Below are 27,174 nucleotides of genomic sequence, written 5' to 3'. Positions count from 1 at the left end.
AACAGCCATGTCACTGCGCCACGCCAGAAAAATTACTGAAAATTCTCAACGCGAGAATTGATTGTAATTTCAACAAATAAATAAAAAAAAAAATAAATATATAAACGCACGTCGTCCGCGTAACGTTACGATAATTGCAATTTCGTGTCAATGCTGTCAGCAGTATCGACTCATACATAGTCACGAATAAACTTTTATCATCAATTTTTTCAAGAATTAGTTCGATTGAATCACCATGAACTCTGCTAACCAGTGAAATTTTGCCACATTTCTGACTGTGCGCATAAGTGGACTCGTTATTCGGAAGGTGAACAATTTAAAAATTAAACGACTGTGTCACAAAGTTTAAATATTATTGAGAATGATTGTACGATGGCAGCTATTGGTATCGTTATCTGATAGTATTGTGAGTTTAAAAGTGCTTGTTGAATTTTATACGCATTGAATGAATAAAATGGGTTTTGTAGGGATTTTCTTGGAATATACTTATTCAATATTTAATATGTTGCAGAAATTATAGTTTTGGAAACATTACTTTCGAGGTTTTTCTTTTTGAAGATTACTAACTAATCTTAAAACTAGAACCTTATGAACAAAAATTGCGAGAGAGATTTTACCTTAAAAAAAAGTTTGTTATTCCAACAATTTTACAACCTAGGAAAAGAATAATGCCTAATTGAGATGTTTAAAAAATGAATAATGGTGAACACTTGGTAATTGAAATTACTTTCATTTTTCGAAAGCAAGAGTGTTTCTTAACAAAATCAGAGAGGCCTTAATTCATATATTAATTGTCCCTTTCCTATCGCAATTCACATTACGTTTGGTACTACTTTTAATACTACTAATAATACTTTAATAATAATGTATACATTTAATACTACTTCATCTTCCAAGTATTAGCGCGATATCCTGAAGCCAGCTACAATGCTGGCGAAATGTCGGAAATCTTTTTCCTTTGGACACAGATCTGTCCAGGGAGCTTCAAACTGTCTTAGCTAAAGTAATATTTAAATGTAACAGTGCCATGTGATAATATAGGCTGCAAAAGCATAGAGACAGAGTTGTTCAAATTTCGAAATTCGTCGATTTACTCATTATTATTTGTTAGTTGCTATTGGTTTCTGTTTCTCTCAATTGATTTCTATTTTACGTAAAATTTTATAGTTTTACCTTGTATATTAATACTTATGTATATATACTTACAATACATGTGTACATATATACAAGAGATTGTAATAAGTTTTTAGCATATTATTAAATTATTTTAAATTAGTCATTCCTGATTATCCTATTGATGCGAGGACATTTGAAGCATGATATTGAGAACTGAAATAAAGTGAATTGATTTTAACTTATAAAAAGTACTGAGGCATTGAAAAACTTACTGGCGTTGCTTACTTAAAATATCTTACCACGTGCTTTATTGTAATCAGCATAAACAGGACACTAACCACTAATATATCATGCACTTTTTATAATAAATCAAATCAATATTGCGTTAATAGGCACAAAACAGAGCATCTTTTACTGATTACTTAACATATATTGAAATCGAAATATCACAATATTACAAAGAATTTTTGTGAGAATCGATTCTGGAACTTGTAGTGCTAGTAGCAATCTTCAGATGATACGTTTGTTATTACCGCGGTATAGGTTATGTTATGATTTAAAAATTCAAAGAAACGACAAAATGAATATTGTCAGCAGACAGTGGACTCGAATTTTTAAGACAGATATAATGCATAATCAATTTTGTATTCTTGGAAGAGCCCTTGCTTACAAAAGTGCTTTTTCTCTTGATAAGCTATATCCCACAAGCAATTTAAAACTGTTCACGCCAACCTTTGTAAGTTTATTATAATTTATTAACGTACTAGAATCTACTATTTTGTACATTTTATTTTGTTGATTTCACGTACGAAATGTCTTAATTATTTATTCAAATCCTTGTTTGGAATATTTTCTATATTTATGTTTAAAATAAAATTAACATGTATCTTTAACTGAACAATTTTTAAAAATTATCTTATACATTATGAAATATAAAGGCTTATGATTAAGAATTATTTCTACTGTATAATTGCATAACATTCTCAGGTTCCTGATGATCCAAATGCTAAATTTGATGGCTATATACCAATTAAAGAACTTGATATCACCTATAGTCGTAGCAGCGGTGCTGGAGGACAGCATGTAAATCGCACAAATAGTAAAGTAGATCTAAGGTTGCATGTAGAAAGTGCTACGTGGCTAGCAGAGAGTATTAGAAATAAATTATTGGAACAGGTTTGTAATTTTTCACAACTACAAACAAATTTTACAGCTATAAGTATTAATTTCACATAAGAAAGGTTTTAAATAATGATATCATTACAGTATAAAAATAAATTATCTAAAGAGGGTTACTTAATAATCAAGTCAGAGTTAACAAGATCTCAACAATTAAATTTAGCTGATGCTCTTCAAAAATTGAGAGAAATAATATGGGAAGTGGCAAAACCACCATCAGAAATACCTCCTGAAACTTTGGAAATGAAAAGAAAACAGCATCTTCGAGCAGCAAGACAAAGGCTTTTTGAAAAACGAAGACGTTCTGAAATCAAACAATCTAGAGGAGCTCCTACTATGGACTTTTAATCTTCTTTATGTTATATATTGTACATAGAACAATATACTTTTCAATAAATGAGATATGATACAAAATGTGTAATCATAAAATATATGTACGTATTATTGTAACAGTAATGATTTTGAATATTAGATGGTGGCTTTCTTAATTTTTATTAATTTGACTTTTATTAATTTTTATTAATTTCTTTAAATCTATATTTAATCGACATTAGAAAAAAACAATTCAATTAATTAATAATTGTCATTCTGATGTAAATACTGAATGCCAATATGTACCATTATTCGTATGTACATATGTAAATAAGTATTACATTACATAAACTTGGAATTCTTTTAAAAAATTGATATATTACGATTTAGTTACTATAATTTCAATTAAATTTTTTAATTTGATATGTATTGGTTACAACAGAAGTAGAAAACATGTATGAATCAAAATTTCGAGTAATATTTTCAAAGGCCTTCTTTTGAGCCTATGATTCAAAGAAAAATAATACACTTACATATACAATGTATGAAACTCTGTTTCCTTGACAACGTGCTCAACGTAAATCAAAACATAACGTGGAAAGTGGACGAAAAGTATTGAGATTTATTTAAAACTTGCCTTTCGAAGAAAAATGTCATTTCGTGACTTGAGAAGTACATAACAACCTTTTTTAAATAGATGTTACAATATAACGTATGCTTCTACGATAATTATATTTATTTTTTTGATAGATTTTACAGAAATGATGCGAGTCCTTGGTTATCCTAGATTAATTTCTGTTGGAAATTTTCGACTGCCAAATTTTCCACTGGTTGCTGAAATTCTTGTTTGGCTACTCAAAAGATTTGACCCACATGCGGATGTATCTAGCGAGCATAATACCGAAGAAGAGCGTATTTCATTAATACGTGCAGTTGCTGAATTTATGGTAATAAAACATGCAGTTTTCAATTTTTTTTGTTTTATATTTGATATTTAGTTTTATATGAAAATAAAATGTTTCATTGAATTTTATAATTTATATTTTTGACATCTATGTTTATTTCTTCATTATTATTTAATTTTTAAGCATGCATAGAAAAGATACTTAATTTAGTTTGTAATTTTAATTTTAAGTTTCTCCGGAAGTATCAACGTCTTATTAACGAAATTATAAAAAAATAAAAATAGCAAATTAATATTTTTTAGTATTATAATATAAGTATTATAATATATTTAGTATTATAATATTAGTATTTTTTAATGAATTAATATTGTGCTGTTTATACTATGTTGTTTTTATATTTTTATACTGAAATTTATCATTGTCAAATGATTTTAATACAGGCTTTAAAAACAAATGTCAAATTAAATACAAAAAAATTATACCAAGCTGATGGTTATGCTGTAAAAGAGTTACTAAAAGTAGCCACATTACTATATGATGCACAAAATAATAGTATTAATAACAGTATAATGTCTGATGATAATTTTAGTACAGTTAGTTTTGACATTTCCAATAAAGTAAATGAATTGAAATCAACTAGGCAGTTAGCCAGTCAGTTGACTGTTACTGGTGCATCACTTTTTGACTTATTAGGTCGTGAAGTTGATCTCAGAGAGATTCGTAATTCAAAAGTTGCTAGACAATTTGACATCACAGAAATTGAGATGGCCTTGAAAAGTGTTATAGAAAATGTACATAAAGAAATTGATGATACCAAAAAACAAATTGAGAACGTTAAGGTATTACCACGTTGTCATTTTATTCTTGGAACGTTAAAATATTCTTTAGTAATTTCTCTAATCTCTAAATGTTCTGTTATAATTTCTGTAATGATTAAAGGATACAGAGCAAAGTTTGGATACAAGAATCGAAAGACGACGTGCAGAGCTTGATAGAAACCAAAAGAGATTGCAAACATTAAGAAAGGTACGCCCAGCTTTCATGGAGGAATTTGAGAAACTTGAAGTTGAATTAAGAGTTTTATATAACGATTACATTCAAAAATTTCGTTATCTTGCATATCTTGAGCATCTGTATGAAGATGCAGCTAAGACAGAACAAGAAAGATTTGAAAGACGGTACATACATAAATAATAAAAATTAATACTTACTATGCAGAAAACATAATATAATGTTTTCCAACTCATAATAGGCAAGAAGCAACACGGAAACAATTAGAAAAAATGAGGTCAGAAGACGCTAACTTTGAAAGTATAATGGAAGGAAATGATTCCATATTACCTATTAATCTTCAAGAGCCTCCGCCTCCTCTCGCTGATACAGAAAAACAAAATACCGAGAAAACAACACCAAGTAGTCGATTGAAATCAGGTAAAAATATAGTGCAGTTTTCTTCTCAACATTTTTAAGAGCTTGTTATAATATGTAATAACTTTAACAAAATTAATATAATAGCTATTAAAACATGTATAATAACTATTAAAACTTCTCAACATTTTTAAGAGCTTGTTATAATATGTAATAACTTTAACAAAATTAATATAATAGCTATTAAAACATGTTTATAATACAATAGCTGGTCGATCATCAAGAACACAAATATCACAGCGTCGTATTTATGGAAGTATGTCTGGACGTCAGAGAGGAACTATTCAAGAATCAAATGACAGTGGTGGCTCGCTAGATAGTGACAGTGACTTGTTAATCGATGGTGATCTCGATGACGATGATGATGATGATATTCTAGACTCTGTAGGAGGACCAGAAATTGGGAATTTTGATTTAAAGGTTGGACAAGAAAAACGAGCCGTTAGTAAGCTAGATCATTCGGATGAGGATTTTTAACGATTACAAAAAACAATTACAAAAATTTCAAAATATACCGTCCATGTAATTATCGATCTCTATACGCATATTTTTACAATAACTGTAAATAGGTGTCAATAAAAGGTAATATATTATTAGTCGTCGTGATCGAATAATTTTGACGGTGGTAAAAAATACTTAAGATATATATATATATACACAATTATTGTATATATATGACATACGCGTGTTAAATAATTTGAAATTCAATTATTCCTATAATTGTACATGTACTCCAGACTTATATTTACGAAATATATTTTCAAGGGAATCAAAATACATATTGTCGTCGTATAATATTTATTAACTTTCTCAACATGATCAAACGGCATGTTGATTGTGGCTTAGCACCGATCACATGTACGTATTCACCTATCCTACATGTTGTGTACGTAAATGTATGTACACTTCAGTGTATACACATATATACATAAATGTATGTGCGCGTAAAAAATGTGACATTATGAAAGAAATAGAAACAGTTTGCAATATTCATTGTCATAACGCTCAAATCTGTAGTCTCTTATCTCTAGCTGACCGTAATACTTCCTCCTTTGTTACATCCATTCTGAGCACAATTAATAATCACATTTTTCTTGAAATGTAGCTCCTATTATGTAACAACGTTTCCTGAAATCACTTTAAAGGGCTGATAAAAACTATTCACGAGGCAGTTCGACAACAAATAAAATTGTAAAACGCAACTAATAAAACGCAACTAATATTAATCCATGATAAAAGACGGACGAATTCTTCCTAGAACTGAAACGTTCTTCGTAGTGTCAATAACCGATCGGATATAAATCGACTATGTTTAAACGGCATTTTAAAAACATTTCGCATTCTACGCGTTTACTATCAGATTAAATACTAGATGTTCTAGATACATATTATACATACATAAACTACGACTATAAGTATTGATCCTATGGATATGCGTACGTTTTTCTTTATACGTTGTGCGGATTTATAGGTGTCAAAAAAAGGAAAGAGAAACGTATCAACAAGACAACAATGTAATATCAGATATCTTACATTATAGCCGATAATGTAGACCGTAAACATAGGCCCTGCTTGGTAACTTCTACATTCCTATTACTATGTAGGTAGTCGGTTTCATGCAGCTCGGCTTCGTTCGAACGAAAAGGAAACTCGTACATAAATATAATACCGTATAAAATCGTGAAAGAAGCACCATAGCGTAAGAGATACAGGATCGCTCGGGAAAGTCATTCGTCATGTAAGTATTTTCCCGATCGATCATGAGTCTTCCTCACGTAGAAAAATATTATTCGTCAGCTTTCGAATGAGCATCGCGCCTTTCAGAATGCTACCGGCTACCACACTTCATTTCATCATTTGGCTCATTGTTAAACAGGCACCGTTCTCCGTGTTTCCAAAACGAGATTTATCAGGCGTGGACCGCGAAAGGTAGAAAAAACGTGTTATGGTACTCCATAAATCCCGAATTTCTCTGCAATTCTCTTCTCTCAGTCGAAACTGGATTTCGCTGGAGGAAAACTACGGGCCACCGTAGTTATAGAAATAGGTTCTTGCTACCTTTGGGGTACCAGTAAAATTACTAATATCCCAAAGAGTATCGATAATAGTCTTTCGCTACCTGACCGATTTTAACACGGGGCTTGCTTTTATCCGCGGCGTCATCGCCGGCACTGGTTCTAACTTTGGTAACGAACAATCGGTGCTTAGGTCTGTCCAGATTTTGCCAACGTTTTCGGCCAGTCTATCCTTGTACTTGTAGGCCGTTCTATCGACTACCGATTGAGTCTTTATACAATCATCACCGCCGAATTCGCAGACCCGATAATGATGCAAAATTGCGGCGTCCGATGGAACGTTCAAAGTTCCATGCCCCGGAATAAATTCCCAGACAAAATGATTACCAGCTTCCACAATGTCTTGCGGCTTGCAAATATACTTCGAGCGTTGCTTGTGCGGATGCAGTTTTGTTCTACGTCTGGTTTTCTTCAGAGTAATCAAACCTGCCTCTATGGGAGTTCGACTGGCCATCACGAAAGGATCGTCCACCCACTGCAGATAGAAGAATGCGTTTTGAAAAGAATACGCTCCGGTGGATTTTGTATTTGTACGACTGCTCATCCATCTAAAATATAACATTTTTATTTTATTTTTATATTAATTGAAAAATATAGTGATTCTTATCGATATTCGAATACCATGATATTCGAGAAATTATTGCTTTATATGCCTATATATAACAATGTCGCTAAAGTATCATTTTTTAATATATTACATTTACATTTTTTAATATATTAAAATACTTATTGCAGTTAGTAGAAACATAAAATGTAAACATTAAATAATGACGTCATTTAAGATTGCAAAAGAATGTCAACTAATGAGTAAATTACATGAATTTTATATAAAATATGTACATATACAATATTATAATGTACGTATCTAGGATAAAATTTATACATATAAATTTGAATTTGATATGTTTGAAGTATCTCCATATTATTAAAAAAAGCAATTGAGTCAATTAGATTATTATGACAAATATATAGAGCAATAATCTCTCGTCTCTAAATCGGGGTACACGGATATCGATGAGTCGTGTATAAGACTTTGTATCAGAAAATATCGTAAAACTACTGTAAAATAAAATATTGAAAATATTATAGATATATTTGGTTGTAATATAAAGGCCGTTATATAGTGCTGTCGGTTATTAATTTATCTGCATATTTCATTAAAATCAATATGATCTGAGAGTTTGAAGAACTTTGTCTTGTAATAATTTTAATGCTTTAATTTCCCTGAAACAGAGTGTTTTTTTTTCAATGCAAATATTCCTACATATTTCATACGAGTCATAATTTACAGATGTGAATATTGTGTTTGAATGGCAGAAACACACACACAATATTTTTTATGAAAGTGAAAAACGAATCTTTACATCAATCTGTTTTTATATTAATAACTATTTTTTTTTGTAATTAAATATTTCCCTCTTAGATTTCTCCATTTAAGTTTAATTTAGTTTATTTAAAAAGTTTTATATGTGTTTCAATTTTATTCTAAAAAGTATCTGTAAGGGACGAAGAAAATATGTAATATGATGCTGTAACAAAAGATCATGCATACTAATCAAAACTTTTTCATGTCTTGTTTGAGTTTGAGATACTCTTTAGAAACATATAGTTGAGTCGAAACTGACCAGAAGAACGCAGTTAGTTGTATAAAATTACATTTAATTCCGATCGTATGTTAATTAATCATTGTTCAAAATTTTAGTATTTTAGTTTTAAACATCTGGCACATTCACACATTACGTATAAAGAAATTAAATAACCACAAGTTTAATTATAACAAATTAACAAATTTTCACCTAATGAGATCAATGATCGTGTCGTTGTGCCTCGGTATAATGAACTCGTCGAGGTCCACCAACGCTACATATTCGTATTTGTACATAGATCGATAAAGGCAATCGTTCAGGGCAGCGAACAGTCCCTCCGTGCGAATTTCTCGCTGCGAAATCATGTCCAAATGATGCCAAGGTAACACGGTCACGAGACCTTTAGCTTCGTAGTACTTAAGAGCACATCCAGCCTCCGTGCCAACCGTGTCGTTGTATAGAGTCACATGGCTAGCGCCAAGCAGTCTATATAACTCAATGAACTCTATTAGCTGTAACACCTAGAAAATTTGCACTCATTAACATTTTTACTGTCACGACTAAAAGTAACATGTTTTTTCTACTTATTTATTTCTTTTCTTTACTTTAATTTAATCATCGTAAAATTCAGTTATTGTCCACATGAATGCTTGTACATCTCATTCAGTTAAACCCTGTATATTTACAATTTACATATTGCTATATGTAGTTTAAATATAAATGAATTCACCGTTTCTATTAAGCGCTGTAAACTCTAAAAGCATTTGAAATTTCATGCAAGATTTACTTTATAATAGATAACTGTCCAGAAACCTACTCGTACATTTACGAATTCTGATTAAGATTGATGAAGTTGTTTGACTTCAAAATTGCGTTCGTATGAGTGTGTGTCAAGTTCCTTAACACATTTGCTACCAGCGTAATATATACAGTGAAGATTAATTTAGATTTAACTTTAACCTACACAACCTAATAAACGAGCATGTAACCGACACGTTTTGTAAAATAAGATAATACCAGATACGGATTTGTATTAAACTTATACTGTATTATTAAATATATTATACAAACGCATAAGGACTAAATGATCTATAGTGAACACTTTGCTCTAAGTTACTATATTAATGAACACGTAAATGCGTTAATGTGAAATCCTTTGCATTCAAATAAGCTGACTTTGTTTGAGTATCTATTGAAAAACGAATAGCTAAAATAGTATAAGTATACCATTAGAGTGGACTCGATTTGAGGAGCCAATATCAACAAGCACGTAATTAGAGAAAATATTATATTATTTAGCAACTATTGTTCTTTTCATGTTAAAGAATAGTTAAGGTGTGTTTAATTTTACCCGCACGTTGTAAAGTATCTTAGTCGAGCAAAATAACAGGTTCACATTGGCAAATGGTATTTACATACTTGAATGCAGGTGATTCGAAATCGAAAGATTTGATTAATAAGAATCAACGTAGAAACCTAAAAGGATATTTCAAATCAAGCAGATAATGGATTTACATCGGTAAACTGGTTTAAAGTTGGTTAAATTTAAATCGTTTGAATAAGGTAATCTGACTAATCTGAACAAATTTAACAGTATACTATCTTGCTTTCTATCGCCTCGACAGTGGCAGCATTCTCGACATGAATATTTTATTTATCAGGTAACGATTATGTACATATACCGATTGTGTGCTCGCATTATGGCAATGAAGTAGTTATTCTATAGCTGGCAGCCGAATTGTACTATCCATATGATAATGAAAAGATAATAGATATCGATTCTTAATTACACACTCTTATGTATTCAGTATCACCTTCTTCTATTATTTTTATTGTTATCAGTTAGGGATTCACATGCGTAGACGTTCTTTCAATATCTAGTATACCTGCATTCATGAGTATTCGACAATTAAAATTTAATGATAAAAATAAAATATAATGTAATATAACAATAATTTCACCAATTTTATCACTTTAGCTACTCTCGTAGTCTGAGCAAATTTTTTATTTCTTTTTTATTTTCCATGCGCACAATACTGTGAAAAGATTTTCGGCCAGACAGATTTTTCAATTATATTCTAACAGTGATATTTAAACAAGTTTTAACATATTATACATTAGTGCACTGTTATACATGTATGTATGCACTGGCTCACGAAAATATTTGAACGCTACCTACCTTTTTCAAGTTTCCAGAATATCATTCAACAGTTTTTATTGTTTGTTACTTTAATTTCTTTAAGCAAAGCAAAATTTAAACAAAGATATAAATAAAATAAGAAACTACTTGAAATTACCGATCGAAAACGATCCAGTATACAGATAGAACGTTAAAATATCGTTTTTAGATTATGAAACGAAGAATCTATCTGATCAAGAGCTTTCGTACATCATTCTATGTATATTGGATCGCAGGACATAAAATACCGATCGATCAATCGATTTTTTGAAAATCTAGATTACTATTATTTACTATTATATCATTTATTATTATATTATTAATTAATCTAAATTTTCCAAAAGTCGTATTAAAATACTTTAGGTGTGCGACAATTACTGCTAGCCCAATACATAAGTTGTTAGTTAAGTGAACGATAGGCTTAATTCATACGTCTATATTCTATCGGCTAAGCACGCTTTTGTCGTGACTCGACGCCATCAACTTCTAATAGAGAGTAATTACCATCTACAACGAAATAAAGAAGGCAGCTCTTCAAGTAAAAGTTAAACAGTCAGATTACGATAGAGTCTCGTTCGATGAAACGATCTTGTCATTTGCATAAGGCAGACTGCATAGACTGGTCCAGTAGGTTAACTCGTTAACCGTGGGAGATGATTTGATTTGTCACTGGGATTTCTAGTATCTTGGATATAACCATTCCTGTATTTGTGGGTCTTATATTCTTTACCATTCCTATTAGAAATAAATTATATCATATTCATATTTCCAACAACTGAAATCGACTAGAATTAATTTCTCTTTATTGACTTTTAAACAAAGATTTGAGGATTGAGAAGAATGAACGTATTGCACGAGTAGGCTTTATTGCGACTTTGATCCTTTAGCTTCTCTTTGGTACCTGTCACTTTGTATTTATACTATGTACCGTCCATAGCTGTAGTTGCAGTAGATACTTATTCTGATTAAACTATCATTCGAATACAAATAAACAGATAAAAGAACAAATAAAGAAATAAATAGATTCTTACGAATAGATTGTGGATATTCATGTAAATTCATACTTTATTTTTAGATCGTCGTCAGAACACACATCTCACTACTCACTATAATTCTACCCCAATTGTAAGCCTTTCTTACGCACAAATCACTTAAGCCGAATTATGTTAAGCTGCAGTCGTTTTATTCCTTGAATTCGGTTTGAAGGTTTTCGATTAGAAAACTAAGGGTTCCCTTGGTAAAGTTGCAAATTATTGCAAGTCTCAAACATAACTCAGCACGGAAATCATCACAGTTTGAACACGTTGATCGTAACGCTGGTTATAATTGGTTTACGTTACTAAATCTTTCAGAATGATTAAAATAAATTCCATGAGCTAACAAATTTTCAACAATCAGAACGATTTCGATAACATTGTTAGAAGAAGTTGCCAAATTTTCTGATGTAGCGTATTTCGCTGTATGGCGTCTGCAAGACTGAAGTATACAAAATTTGCGTGACAATCAACGGGTCAAGTGAATTCTCAACATGTACCTTTCGAACTTACTCTGTCGTAATCGTAATGTAGTGGTTTCACGCAAACGGCCAACAGTTCCTTGTCCTTCGTCCTAGTCTCGGGCCGATTCTGTACGAGGATACGATTCGTCGGTGCTGCTTTGAGCCTGGCTACAACGCTCACGGTTTCCGGTACTCTATCAGACGTAGGCGAATCTTTCGGTAGCGGGCAAATCACAAAGCAGGCACTGTACTTCAAGTTCCAATTTTCTCTGATTACCTATCAAAACGATCACGATAACCACTTTAGCTTTATCGAAGAGCATGCTGCGTGCTTGCGTCAACGAGCTTTCTCCCGGGAAAACGGAAATTACAAGCAACGAGCAAGTCGAAGTGTGTTGCCTCTAATTTATCCAACATATGGGGTGGGTAAAAACTGGTTCGAGACACTAAGAAAGAAAAGGATGAATATTATGCAAAGTAACGTAAAGCGTCAGCTTCTACCTGCATGCTACGGTATTTTACTTTTATGGAAGTTAATTTCTCTAGCTTTTCTCAATTCTTTTTATTTTGAACTTTTATGATACTTCAGCTGATTATGACAGATTTAACAAAAAATATTTCGAACAACAGATGTAAAAAGAGATTTCAAAAGTGTCATTTTTTAAATACAAAATGACAGTCACTTTGTATTTTTTATATAGCACGATATACTTTCCTGATCGTATTCGGGCGGATTTAGAGATGTAATAAATAAGCTACTTTTTGATCAAATAGATTTTATATACAAGTATAACATTTGACGCGTTCTTTCAAAAGGAAGCGAACGAGCTTACTGTTTAACCTAATACACAGCGCTCTTTAAACAATATAAAAATTGTTCTCCTTTTACATCAGTAAATTCTTCCCCCGATACCAATAAATTTCCACTGGAAACATTATTTCGTTGAATTATCTGAGCCGGGATAAAAATATCGTGCTGACTGATTTGCGGACCATGCTATGTATATTTTGTTCTATTTGTTTTGTAATAATTGATCTTGTTCCAAAGGCAACGTTATAGACGTTACAGTTTATTTTCCATTTTCTTCATTTGCTTAACGCACCTTCACTTTAGCAGCTACCGTTACGGAAGTTGTTACGTTGCCTCCGTTCTTTGGTCGATACCAAAGTCTACACCAAACGCGCTCTGGTCCTCTTGTCTTTGTTGCGCTTATTATGCGAACCATTCCTTGATTTTTACCTGTTGGTGTGCTCGTGCCACCAACCCTGTTATCGAAGTACGCTGAGTATACAAAGAATTTGAATCTGAGAATTGAAAAAAGAAATATCATCCTTTTAGAATCAGATCAACTCGTGCTATATACAATTACATTGGCTCGCGAAAGTATGTGTCGTATAAAGCATTTTGAAATCTTATTAGCATTGTAAAAAAAATTTACACGACTGCCATGACTATATCGATCAAATTTAAAACCAGCCTGAAAATGTATATATATAGAAGTTATTACAAAATATTTACTATAAAAATATATTCAATAAAAAATTGGAATAGCATGAATAGCAGTCATCTTAAGTATATAACTGTTAAATATAGTTCCACTGAATATTAAGGCTTATTCATATAATAAATAATTGACTATTTAAATACTTTTATAATTTCCACGAAATTTGCACTAAATTTGTTATAGTTTCTATACATATTTTCAGATTTGTTTCAAAATTTATCGATAATAATCACTAGTGTTTGAGAACTCTCGTGAGCCACTGCATGTAACAGTAAATTAGTATAATTACGCATAATACTCTATAATATATCGCAATCTATCGCACGGAATCGTGAAATGTTATGGGAGAAATAAGATTATCATGAAATTTATTATTGTGAAACGTGTAACAGGGAAAGCAATAAAGAAAAATAAAGAGAATGTGCAAGAGTAACTACTTCCTCTGTCCTAATTTCCTCTAGTTTCCTTTACTCAACAACTTTTTTAAATATAATTTCAAGACTTCTCATGCCAGAACTGAATTCAATTTTATAGTAAAATATATGATGAATAGGGGATCTTACAAAAAATTCAGCCACGTATAAAAAGGTGACCTAAAAACACTCTCGTCTCGACTATTTAGGCCGTGATTATACAAAAGAGCGTTAAGCGGCATAGCGACAGAGCGACCGAAAATAAATTTATAGGTTTGATCAATTTTCTGTCGCTCAGCCGTCATTTGTTTTATGACTCTACCTCTTACCGCTTATCGCTCTTCTGTACAATCACGACTTTACACGTAAAGAATTTTCGCGAACGTTGGAAGTTTCTCGGGGCAATAGTCGAGTCGCGATAGTAGTGGAAGGGTCAGCTGTATCGGTGCGTTGGCCCAAAAGGGTTAACAGCGAGGTACTCTGTGCGGAATTGATCTTAAACATTCTCGAAAGCTCGGAATTAACAACGAAACTAGCGAAATGGAGGCAATAGAAATGGAGAAACGACTAGTGGAGTTGCGAGAAACAGCAGTAGGGGATATCGCGGAAACAGGAGTGAAGCTGAGTAATTTGGAAAATCAGCTGAAGACTATAGAAATTACGACGGAAATAAGGGAGAAAAAACAGAAACTATGAAAGGAATAGACATGAGGATGGAAAGAAAGGATCTCGAAGAGGAAGTAGAAGAGTTTTTAAGAAGCAAACTGGAAGTTAGCGCGGAGGTTGTACGAGCAAGAGAGATAGAAGATGATAGAGTGATTCAAGCAAGAACAAAAGAGTGACAAGACAGAATCAAAATAATGGAAAATAAGAAGAAACTGGGAGATAAGAAAATACGTGCATATAGGAAGTGATAAAACAAAGATAAAGAGAAACATACAAAGCAAAGTAGTAAAAATAGCAAAATGTCGAAAATAAGAAGAAATGGAACAAATGGAATTGGACGGAAAACTTAAAGGGCGAAAAATTTTACGCAGAAGACGAAGAAAAGCTTTCGTTTAGGCCGACTAGGGAGATACAAATTCAACCACGGATAGAAAAAGATAAAGAAAGGTAAGAAAATATAAAAACGTAACAGGGCAAATCAAAAGAATAAGAAAAACACGAGAAAGTAAACCTGTAAATATTATCCTGCCAGGTGGCTGGATTTGTCAAAAGGATCGAAGATTTCTGGAATTACGTAAATAAATCCGATATGGTAAACCTTCCTGAAACAGAATTCAAAGAAACAGATTGGGAAGAAGTGGAACATAGGTTAACAGAAGTTTAGGTGACACGGCGTACAAAAGAAGATAAAATGAAAATAGAAGTGACAGCAATAGGTGGAATGTTCACAGGAATAAAGCGACAGATCGGAAAAGCGCAAACAAGGTAGAACGATCCATCCAACGATGATGGAATTCGCACATAACAAATCTGACGAAAGGAGATCATTAGAAGATTTAGAAGAGTTGACGGAAGATAGAAATTGATAACTCAATTGGAAGCGACTTCGATGCAAGAATCGAAAAGAAAGGAGAACTCTTTTGGGATGGACAAGAAAATACAAAACTAAGACGATTCAAGGATAAGACGGATAATAAACAAGGAGAACACTTACTGCGGATGGTAGAAAAAGAAACGAATGGGATATAATAAATGGAAACAAAACAGGTAATACAACGAGTGAATGGACATTCGACAGAGAAAACAGCTACTTGATAATAGACTAGGGAATAATAAATATAGCCACGTGGAATAAAGTAGAAAGGATAGAAGTAAGAACAAGAATTGGGTCAGATCATCGGCCGTCAGAAATAGAAATCGCAGCCGACATTGCAGAACTAAGGACATGGTAGAAGAGGAGACAGAGATAGAGGTAGACAATTGGAATGAAGAAGGGATACAGATTTACGAGGAAGCACAAGAAAAAAAGGAAATTTTGAAAACGACGTAGTGCAGGGAGCAATGCCCGGACTCACAGGGAAGATGAAAAAGGCAATCAACAAACAGAAGATCGAGAAGCGTGATAAAACCCAGGAAACAGGATGATGATGGGATGAAGAATGCAGGCTTAGTAGAAAAAAGATAAATAAAGCGGTAATGTGGAAACAGGATAAGATAAACGAAGTCAAATACAGAGAGGAGAAACAAAGACACGGCAAGCTACGTAAAGAAAAGGCAGAAGGAGCAGGAAAACAAGAACAGAAGAAAACAATAAAAGTAATGGAAATTAAGTACCAGGAAGAAATAGAGACGTATGTATATACAAGAAAGAAAAAAAGAGGTGAAATTCCCGGAAAAGTATAGAATTATCAGAATAGAAACATCGTTTCATGCATATGGTAGGAGCAGAAGATACGTATGGATAAAGAAAATACGAGTGGATAAAGAAGAAGAAAGCGGAACTGAAGAGAAATAGGAAGAAATCGAGAGTGGTTATCGGTAAACTCGGTAAAGAAGAAAGCAACAGGAGGAACATTGAAAAGCGAGGCCTGCGTGTTCGCAGCAGAGAAAATCAAAGAAAGATTTAAGGAAATTATCAATAAAGTATGGAAAGGAGAAGTATCGTCTGAAGGTTCGATGAGACTTTTCTACTGTGAGAAAGACGTTAAAAATTATGGGGGGATAACGTTAATGAACAGCGGATGTCAAATTTACTGTATTCGATATTAGAAAGTAGATTAAGGAAATAAATCGAAGTAGAAATATTTCAAGTATTGCCGGATCCACAAGTTGGATTCCGAGAAGATAGAAGCTGCATAGACAACATATTCATACTGAAAACCACATTAGCAAAAAGAATTAAGATAAAAAGAAGCGTGCTATGTATATGTTTAGCAAACTTGAAGATACGGTAAACAGGAAAAAACTGTGGCAGAACATGAGAGGTAAAAGAATGGATCTAACGTTAGCGAAAAGAATCGAAGAAATCTATAAAGAAGCAAAAAATAGAGTACAGGTGGGAAAATTCAAGGACAGGAGCGTTCTGGATCAGAAAAGGCCTAAGATAAGACTGCTGCTTAAGCTCGCTATTGTTTGCAATATTTATATCGGAGATAGACGACTACTTGAAAAGAACACAAGAAGAAAAAACTATTGGAGGAACGAAGAAAATATTCATCCTCGCGTATGCAGATCATCCAGCAGTCATGATGATAACTCGGAAGGAAGTGGAAAATATATTGAAGTATCTAGAGATATTTTTTGATAGAAAGGAACCGGAATTGAATTCGAATAAATCGACGATCATAATGTTCAGAAAACACGCAGAAATGGATTTGGAAGTATAAAGAAAGCGAAAAAGTGGTAAAAGACGTGTGTAGAAAAGCGACAGTAGCAATGGCGCGGATCCGGAGAATCGGAGAAAGAAAATTTGCCGATGACTTCTGTGCGAGAATGTTAATGTTTAATGAGATGATCAAAAGTTCTGATATACGGAGCGGGTATCTGAGGCTATAAGGAAAGGGAAGAGATGGAAGTAGTGCAGGAAAGATATATCAAATGAATACTAAGGTTAAACAGGTGCCCTCCAGGGTATCTAATAAGAGAGGAAAAGCAAATAAGAAAAATATGTATAGAAATGGAAGACAGAGTTGTAGAATATGAAAAAGAAATTAAAAGTAGCTGCGAAAACTCCCTGTTGAAAGAATACACGAGAGAGATGGGCCAAGTCAACTGGGTCGAAACGAAATGAGGCAAGGAAAGAGATGAGTTTCTGAGAGATGTTGGAATGAGCAGATCGAAAAGTGAAGGCACCAATACTTTTTCTGTTCTCTTGGATAAATTTCTTAAACGAAGACATTTTAAACGAAGGGAAGTAAGGCAATCATCTGATGATCGTGAATCCGAAATTTACTTAATCAAATAGAGAGTGTCTGAAAGCGTAAAAATTTTGAAAACACTGAAACTAAACTAATAGGAGCCTGTCACAATCTTACTTTTAATAATATGAGTTCAACGAATGAACTCATTCTGTATATTATTATTACATTCAATCACTATTGAATGAACCTTATTCAGAAAATTATTTTCTTTCTTTTAGTACATTTTTGAATAAAACTACACCTTTTGAATTTTTTAATTTAGATATTTTACTTTTTACTTTTAATCTTTAACTGTCATCTGATTATAATATACACTGAAACACATTGGAAGACAAAGATTTTTTCAGATTTTATCTTAGCTACCTGGACAATTACTTCCGATAAAAAAATTTCCAATTTTTTTTAAATTAAGAGAAACGTGAAAGAGAATGTGAAAAAGTGGAAAAATAATAATTACATGTTTTTACATTATATCATTAAATAAAGGCTCAAGTATGGGGTGTGGTAATACCACATATAAAATATTTTGCGAAACATCAATGAATCTTGAAGCGGAATTTCTTGTATTAGACTTTCCATCGAGAAGGGGAACGTCAAAGTTATATTGTAATTCACGGTAACCTTCATTATATGCAAATGAGAGGCCAAAAACGAAAGAAAAATATGAAGACATAATGGATCTACTATGTTATATTTCACCGATTCATCGCGAATACCTAAAATTTCCAAAACAGGAAATGTTGTTATTGAAGGAGAAGATTATTAATAATTAATTACGCAAGATTACAATATACGTAACATAAGCAAATAAACCTGTTTGCTTTTAACTTGCTCCTTTGATAAAATAAATTATTTTTTACCATCATCATTTTCAATGAAAAAGTATTAGTCAATTAATAAAAAAGGAAACTGATTTCGTTTATTTGTATTATCGATTATTTGCAAACCGGCATGCGTAAGAAGTTAATTAACTAATTACGTTCGAAAAAATTAGCAGTAATTTTAGTGCATCGTACGTTCTTTACAAAAACATGAAAGAAATATTTTTTTTTGTTATCAATAATTAATAAAAGTTGATCTTCCCAATAGCTTAAAGAAATGGACTTCTGAAAGTAAAAAGTAACCGAAGTTAATTTTAATAAATTTAAATATCCTAGCTGGTCGCATAAAATAATATTAAATTCCTAAATTGGAGATTAACAGAAATTAATTAAACGTGCACGAACTTGGTTTGAAAAATGATTTAGCCTCAATAATATTTAATAGAAAGCAATATAAGTGTAAGCGGCACATTTTTATAGACTAACAATAAAATAATCGATTGGCATTAAACATGAATAATTATCTGCAATAAATATTCAAAAAGCCTTGTCAAATCGTGAACACACTTAGTCTTCGTGACTGGCAACCATTCGGCGTGCGTGATCCTCAAACTCTGATCGAGTTGTGGTAGACGAGCTTCCAAGTTGGGTGGTAAGCTCGGTAAACCTCTCGGGTCCGGTTGTATCGCGGTCTTCTGTCCTCCGTCTTCTCCACGCATCAATAATCCGATATGATCGTCGAAGCTGCCCTTCAATCCAATGTAATCTTCAGCCTGCGAAAGCCAACAGGACGTTTAATCGCTACTGTGTATATATCTTGACCGAGGATGCTATTTCGTAGAAGGGAATTAGAGACGTTTCCAATCTTTATTTTTCGATAAATTATTATTTGACATAATTTTGAGATTGTTTCATTATGTAATACGTACGTTATTATTGACGGATTTAAGATTTTGCACACGCAAGTATTTCCAATAAAGTATTGATTTTTATTGAAATGAAAACATGTTTATTTTTATGTGCGTATCTATTTATTTTCATTATATCATTTTTAATTATGTAATTAGCTATATGCGATAAATTCATATATGCGCTAAAAGTTGATACTGTATAGTTCTTATGTTAATAATATGTTATGATGATATTTTGTGACAGTTTCTTTTTCTTTGATTCGTTAAACTTTTTATTGCTATTGATGTGTCAGTTGCGTTTCGTCGATTATTTTAACAGCACTGTTTACACAAGTATTGAGTTTTTGTTATTATTGAGCATTTATTGCTGCAAGGAAGGGTACTGCGCCACGTGATAATTATTGAATATTATTACTTGGTAATTTTTGACGACCGATTCGCCTAAATAAAGCTAAATTAAGCTAAGAATAGTTACGTTACAAAGAAATATGTCGCTTCTCTCTTTCTCTGAAGGGAAAGTAAAATTTTGACAGTGGGTTAAGTGTTAAATGAAACAGTGTTGTGGATACTTCACGTAAAGGAAAAGGACAGATTATGTAGATCAACGAAAAAGTATATATATATATATGTCGGGTTTACATTAGAATTAGGGTTAGGGGCGTGAAACGAATCTTCGTTTGGGTTACACGTTGTCGTTATGCAATAGAGAAGACATTGACTAGTGCAAATACGATTATTATAGAACCGGACAAGTAACCGTGGTAGTTAGGTACTCGAGAAACTAATGACAATGATCCTAGGTTCAATAACGAATCCGCGGTCGACGGGATGATAGATGAACGTGCTCACAAAATTCACTGGTCGTAAGGGGTTACTTTTTTCGTCGATGAGATCGCGAGAGAGAATGACTTTCCCGTCCCGATGATGCCACAGAGGAAAACTATAGTGGGGTGTGACTAAGGACACGAGATCATCGGATTCGTCGAGAAAAGCCTTCGTTCAGAAAGTAAGGGAAATTGGCGTTGCTGCTAATTGGTCAATCTCCATATCGGTGGTTAGAAAAAAATGCTAGCCGCCCTCGAGGGAAAGTTGCCAGTGGGAGAGGCCGCTCGTTGAAAAATAGGTCTCCTCTATTTTCCCATAGTTGGGACAAAGACTGTTTGTCTGTTTGAAGGACTTTAGTTGACTAAATCTTAAGATTTATAACGGGCCCTCGGGCTAGCTGAACATGTACTGCGGAAACGCATCGACATCTGGCAATCATCTTACTCGAAGAATAGGGTTTGCGTGTGGCGAACTACGGGACAGAGACCATTGGAATGTTTACTGTCGCTGTTCGCTGTGGAGTGCCGAAGCGTGCAGACGTGTCTCTAGTGCCCAGTGTAGTCCGAAAACAATACGTGTCGCCCAACCGTCGAAAGTGAACACAGCCAAGTGTTTCCTACCCTTTAGGGAGAAGAAAATCCCACGCACCTAACCCCAACCCGAATACTAGCCTCACAGCCTCACGACTAATTGTTCATTCCGAATTAACTAGCTCGATGATGGCCCAGCAATCGCGACCAGACTCTCCGGAGCAGACTCGCAACTACCCCGCGCTACCTCCCCCGTGGCAGAAGTGTAGCAGAACTCTCCGCACCAACGACGCTAGTATTATAAAGAAACGGAAAATAGAAACATCAAAACTAGACATGAACGGCACCCGGAACGAACAATCAACGATACAAGTAAACACCTACAACAGGTTCGCCGTATTGCAATCCACTAACGACGCCATGGAAATCGCAGACCCGCCGCCAAACCCACAAGCACAGAGAATCCCCCCTCCCCCACCAATATTTGTGGATGATGTCATCGACATACAAACAATGATCAAGTCCTTAGAGAGAGATATCTCCAAGGAGGACTACAACTTAAAGATAAATAAAAATAAAGTAAAAATACTGCCGAGGAACCCAGAAGCTTACAGAAAACTCACCAAGATACTTAGGACCCTAAACGCCAACTTCCACACCTACCAACTCAAACAGGAAAGGCCTTTCCGGGTGGTCCTACGAAACATCTACCACTCAGCAGATATAGAAGAACTCAAATACGAACTCTCAAAACTCGGCCACGAAGTCATCAACGTAAGTAATATAAGGCATAGAGTCTCGAAAGACCCGTTATCCTTATTTTTCATAGATATAAAACAAAAGCCTAACAATAAGGAAATCTACAACATCAGTCGCCTAATGAACGCAATAGTAAAATTCGAACCACCGCTTGTGAAAAAAGAAATAGTGCAGTGCAAAAGGTGCCAAAGGTACGGTCATACGCAGAAATACTGCAACCATACTTTCCGCTGCGTTAAATGCGCAGGCTCTCACTCCACTGACCAGTGCGCCAAATCACCGGAAACCCCAGCGAAATGCATCCACTGCCAAGGGGACCACCCTGCCAACTACAAAGGCTGCCCAGCACATAAAACACTATACACGAACAGGTACCCTAAGCTCAGAGCAAAAGAGGTATCCAACCAAACACCCAGCCCGCCGAAATTCACGACTACCCCAACCCCCTCAACCAACCAAACACCCAGTCCTACCAAATTCATCTCCACCTCAACCTCCTATGCCCAAGCAGTACAAGGCATCCAAAATAACCCGAACAGCCAAAGGAACCTTCCCCAAAACAGTGTCCTCAACCCACCTAACACAGACAACTCCTCAAGGCTTGAAAAGCTAATAGAGAAACAATCAGAGCAAATAAATCACTTGCTATCGCTACTAACACTCATCTTGGAAAAATTAGCACGCCCCGATTCAAAATAAAACCAAGGCGCATAGCACTCTGGAACGCCAACGGTCTAGCGCAACACAAACTTGAACTAGAACTCTTCTTAAAACACCAGCAAATCGACGTAATGCTCGTATCGGAAACCCACTTCACCGACAAGAGCTACCTGAAAATTAATGGTTACAAATTCTACCATACCCAACACCCCAGCGGAAAGGCCCACGGTGGCACCGGAATAATAATCAAAGCAAGTATTAAGCACTACGAACTTCCATCATTCCAGAAAGACTACCTCCAAGCAACAAACGTAGCAATAGAAGACTGTCATGGCTCAATCACCACCTCAGCAGTATACTGCCCTCCCAGACACTCCATCGCCAAAGAAGACTTTGATAACTTCCTGGACACCCTGGGCAATAGATTCATAGTTGGAGGAGACTATAACGCCAAGCACATCCAATGGGGCAGCAGACTGGTTACAACAAGAGGCAAAACCCTCTTAAACAGCATAACAAACAACAACCTCAACTACCTCACCACATACGAACCCACATACTGGCCCACTGACACCAACAAAATACCCGACCTTCTCGACTTCTTCATAACTAAAAATATCCCATCAAGACACGTCCAGATCAACTCCTCGGCTGATCTCTCCTCTGATCATTCTCCCGTGATAGCAACAGTCAGTTCAACAATCATCGAGAATACACCTAATGGCTCCATTCACAACCAACACACCAACTGGCAGCTCTTCAGAGAAGTCTTTACACACTCAACCTCAGCCTTCACCCCACTAAAAACAAAGGAAGATATCGAAGCAGCCACGGAATACTTTAACACGAGCATAATAAACGCAATCCGCCTCTCCACACCGACAAAGCCATCTAACAGCAAACAAGAATATCCCCAATACATACTAAAAAAAATAGCAGAAAAACGTAGACTAAGAAGAGTATGGCAGACCCATAGAACACCGGAGGACAAACGCAAACTTAACAACGCAACTAGAAAGCTATCCAGAACCTTAAGAAACTATAAAAACGACTGTTTCCATAAATACCTCGCCAGCTTATCCCCCACAGCTGACGCCAACTACTCACTATGGAAGGCCTCCAGGATACTCACACGCCCCCCACAAATAATCCCACCAATCCGCCGTCCGCAAGGTGGATGGGCGCGAAGCCCTATAGAAAAAGCCGACCTGTTTGCTAAACACTTGTCAAAAGTATTCAAACCCCATTCCCCCCAAGCCGCCGCGGACGTTACTGAATACCTGCACACCCCCTTCCAAATGTCCCCTCCTATCGAACCCTTCTCCTCTGCAGAGACTATAGAAACAATCAGTCGCCTAAACCCCAAGAAAGCAGCAGGACACGACCTAATAGGCAATAGAGCAATCAAGGAACTTCCCACAAAAGGGATAGCACTCATCACATCGATTTTTAATGCTATCCTTCGCCTGGAACACTATCCTAAGGCCTGGAAAATCTCATTGATTACCCTCATCCCTAAACCCGGTAAACCGATATACGAAACCTGCTCCTATCGCCCAATCAGTCTTTTACCTACCCTGTCCAAACTATTCGAGAAGATGCTCACGAACCGACTCCTTCCAATCCTAGAGAACTTGAAAACACTCCCAGATCACCAATTCGGCTTCCGAAAACATCATTCTACAGTAGAGCAAATCCACCGCTTAACTCATACGATCAGCCAAACACTCGAAAAGAAAAAATATTGCTCAGCGGTTTTCCTAGACATCCAACAGGCATTCGACAAAGTATGGCATGAAGGGCTACTATACAAACTTAAAAAGATCCTACCCCACCCCTACTACTCCATCCTAAAATCTTACCTAACCAAGAGACAATTCATGGTTAAATGCCTAGACGCCACTTCCGCAACATTCCCAATAGAAGCCGGCATACCCCAAGATAGTGTCCTCGGACCCCTACTGTACTCCATCTACACTGCCGACCTACCTATATCAAACGAGATAACAATAGCGACATTTGCAGACGGCACAGCGTTATTATCTACCCATGCAGACCCGGTAATAGCCTCATCCACTCTCCAGCGAAGTCTCGACTCCATGGAAAAGTGGTTTCATAAATGGGGCTTCAAAATTAACGAAAAGAAATCCTCACATGTAACCTTCACGCTCCGAAAACAAACCTGCCCCCAGGTCACCATCAACAATGCAACAGTTCCTAGCAGGGACACAGTCCGATACCTGGGCATGACTCTGGACAGGAGACTAACGTGGAAAAAACACATCTCAGATAAAACCAAGAAACTAAAGGACAAACTAAAAAAATTCTATTGGCTCACGGGCCGACGCTCCAAACTAAACATACAGAATAAAATTACCCTCTACAAGACCGTAATAGAACCTGTCTGGACCTACGGAATCCAACTATGGGGAACAACAAGTAACTCCAACATTGAAATACTTCAACGCTTCCAATCGAAAACGCTAAGACCCTTAATAGACGCACCTTGGTATGTACCAACGAAACAATCCATCGCGACCTCAAGATACCCACCGTCAAAGAGGAAATAGCAAAATATAGCGACAGATATAGCAAAAGAATCAACAAACACCGAAACCCCCTAATCACTGGTCTACTCGATACGACGGACCAGATTCGCAGGCTGAAGAGGCACTACCCGCTAGACCTAAACGTTAGATTCATTTAATTATCCAAATTAAGCATATGCACTTACTTATAATACTTATAAATTATACCTATCTATAATAAGAATTAACTTATTGTAAATAAACAGCCATGTCACTGCGCCACGCCAGAAAAATTACTGAAAATTCTCAACGCGAGAATTGATTGTAATTTCAACAAATAAATAAAAAAGAAATATATATATATATATATATATATATATATATATATATATATATATATATATGTCGGAGATGAAAGAACACCGGAGCCTTTGGAACTTCGGATAACCCCGCAACATTGTAACCTAGAGTCTACTATAGCAGTAATTAAACAATTGTAGTTATTCAATCCGATTGTAATTGTTCGAGATTGGTGATAGTGAGCTCTGGCTCGAGGCGACAGTCTGTCGCCCAACGTAGCCGCGGCCAAGGGATGAACGCTTTGTCTAACAAAGGTAATAATTCTATAGCTCTCCTTAAAAGAAATATTCGTGGCGACACGCGACAGTAAACATTCCAACGGTTTCTGTCCCGTGGCTCTCCACACGCAGACCCTATTCTTCGAGTAAGATGATTGCCAGATGTCGACGCGTCTCCGCAGTACATGTTCGGCTAGCTCGAGGGCCCGTTATAAATCTTAAGATTTAGTCAACTAAAGTCCTTCAAGCAGACAAACAGCCTTTGTCCCAACTACGGGAAAGTAGGGGAGACCTATTTTTCAACGAGCGGCGTCTCCCACTAGCAACTTTCCCTCGAGGGCGGCCAACATCTTTTTCTAACCACCGGTATGGAGATTGACCAATTAGCAGCAACGCCAATTTCCCTTACTTTCTGAACGAAGGCTTTTCTCGACGAATCCGATGATCTCGTGTCCTTACACACACCCCAATATAGTTTTCCTCTGTGGCATCATCGGGACGGGAAAGTCATTCTCGCTCGCGATCTCACCGATTAAAGAGTAACATCTTCGCGATCAGTGGTTATTTCACGTTTTAACCAGACTTAGACTTTGTGAGTACGTTCTTTTGTCATCCCGTTGGCCGCGGATTCGTTATTGAGCCTCAGACCATCGTCACTAGTGTCGCGAGTGCCGAACCGCCGTGATCAATTGTCAAGACTGTAATAATTCTATCATTGTAATAAACTACACCTGTGTATACCGTACCAATGGCCAATTCTCGAGAAGATTCATTTGACGCCCACAACCCTACTCCCAGTGCAAATCCGACATATATATATAAATAATATACAATATATATATACAATATATATATAATATATATATATATTATTTATATAATATATATAAATAATATATATATTATATAATAATAATTTATATAATATATATAAATAATATATATATATATATATATTGTATGTATTCATATTATTTGTTATTGTTTATATATATATATATATTAATATAACATCATAGAATTAATTATACCAACAACGATGAATTGGATTTTAAAGTTTATATTTCTTCCAGTTTATATATTTATTTAATAAGCAATATTATGAACTAGATAGTATGTTGCGATACAATTAAGAACTCAATTACTTATTTAAAAATGATTACAATCTATTTACTTAAATAAATAATATTTGTCATTTATATAAATATATTTTCAAAAAATAAATTGTTCATTTCCTAATGGAAATTCTTCTAATTTTATTTGAAAAATATTACATGATTAAATAAATTGAAATGCAATTACGAAAAGATGAATTAATAAAGCTTTTACACATTGCAGAAACAACCTAATAATATCTTCCAATAAATCATAGCTTCTGGGAATTGCCTATCACAATGTGTATAGGTATAATTAATCAGACCATAATTACTCTACTCGCATAATTTCGAAACTCATCGAACATTTGACCCAAAAATGAAATCATAAATATTGATTTACATG

The 27,174-nt window shown here is 34.8% G+C and overlaps 3 protein-coding genes across 4 annotated transcripts in view; 2 read left to right on the top strand and 1 right to left on the bottom strand.

Moving 5' to 3' along the window:
• The first annotated feature begins 1,411 nt into the window (after positions 1 to 1,411).
• On the top strand, positions 1,412 to 2,789 carry LOC126865566 (peptidyl-tRNA hydrolase ICT1, mitochondrial-like). Its single transcript, XM_050618245.1, has 3 exons — positions 1,412 to 1,852; positions 2,104 to 2,292; positions 2,383 to 2,789. The coding sequence occupies exons 1-3, from the start codon at positions 1,631 to 1,633 to the stop codon at positions 2,641 to 2,643; spliced, it is 672 nt and encodes a 223-aa protein (XP_050474202.1). The 5' UTR covers positions 1,412 to 1,630; the 3' UTR covers positions 2,644 to 2,789.
• A 305-nt stretch (positions 2,790 to 3,094) lies between these two features.
• LOC126865456 (clusterin-associated protein 1) lies at positions 3,095 to 5,536 on the top strand. Its single transcript, XM_050617955.1, has 6 exons — positions 3,095 to 3,279; positions 3,358 to 3,554; positions 3,953 to 4,351; positions 4,452 to 4,690; positions 4,765 to 4,943; positions 5,149 to 5,536. Exons 1-6 carry the CDS (start codon positions 3,258 to 3,260, stop codon positions 5,415 to 5,417), a joined length of 1,305 nt encoding a protein of 434 aa, XP_050473912.1. The 5' UTR covers positions 3,095 to 3,257; the 3' UTR covers positions 5,418 to 5,536.
• Positions 5,537 to 5,721: 185 nt separating this feature from the next.
• Positions 5,722 to 27,174, bottom strand: part of LOC126865407 (sodium-independent sulfate anion transporter-like) — a 186,488-nt gene continuing 165,035 nt past the window's right edge. For both annotated transcript variants that reach the window (XM_050617874.1, XM_050617883.1), the window contains 5 exons: positions 19,451 to 19,656; positions 13,382 to 13,583; positions 12,328 to 12,555; positions 8,812 to 9,122; positions 5,722 to 7,563 (listed from right to left, as the gene is read on the bottom strand). In XM_050617874.1, coding sequence (XP_050473831.1) covers positions 7,056 to 7,563; positions 8,812 to 9,122; positions 12,328 to 12,555; positions 13,382 to 13,583; positions 19,451 to 19,656 — 1,455 coding nt within the window. In that variant the 3' untranslated portion in view covers positions 5,722 to 7,055. The remainder of the gene's footprint in view (positions 7,564 to 8,811; positions 9,123 to 12,327; positions 12,556 to 13,381; positions 13,584 to 19,450; positions 19,657 to 27,174) is intronic.

This window comes from Bombus huntii, chromosome 1, assembly GCF_024542735.1.
Source record: "Bombus huntii isolate Logan2020A chromosome 1, iyBomHunt1.1, whole genome shotgun sequence".
In the NCBI taxonomy this organism is placed as follows: domain Eukaryota; kingdom Metazoa; phylum Arthropoda; class Insecta; order Hymenoptera; family Apidae; genus Bombus; species Bombus huntii.
Note: the sequence above shows the minus strand (reverse complement) of the source record. Positions and strands in the feature narration are given on the sequence as shown.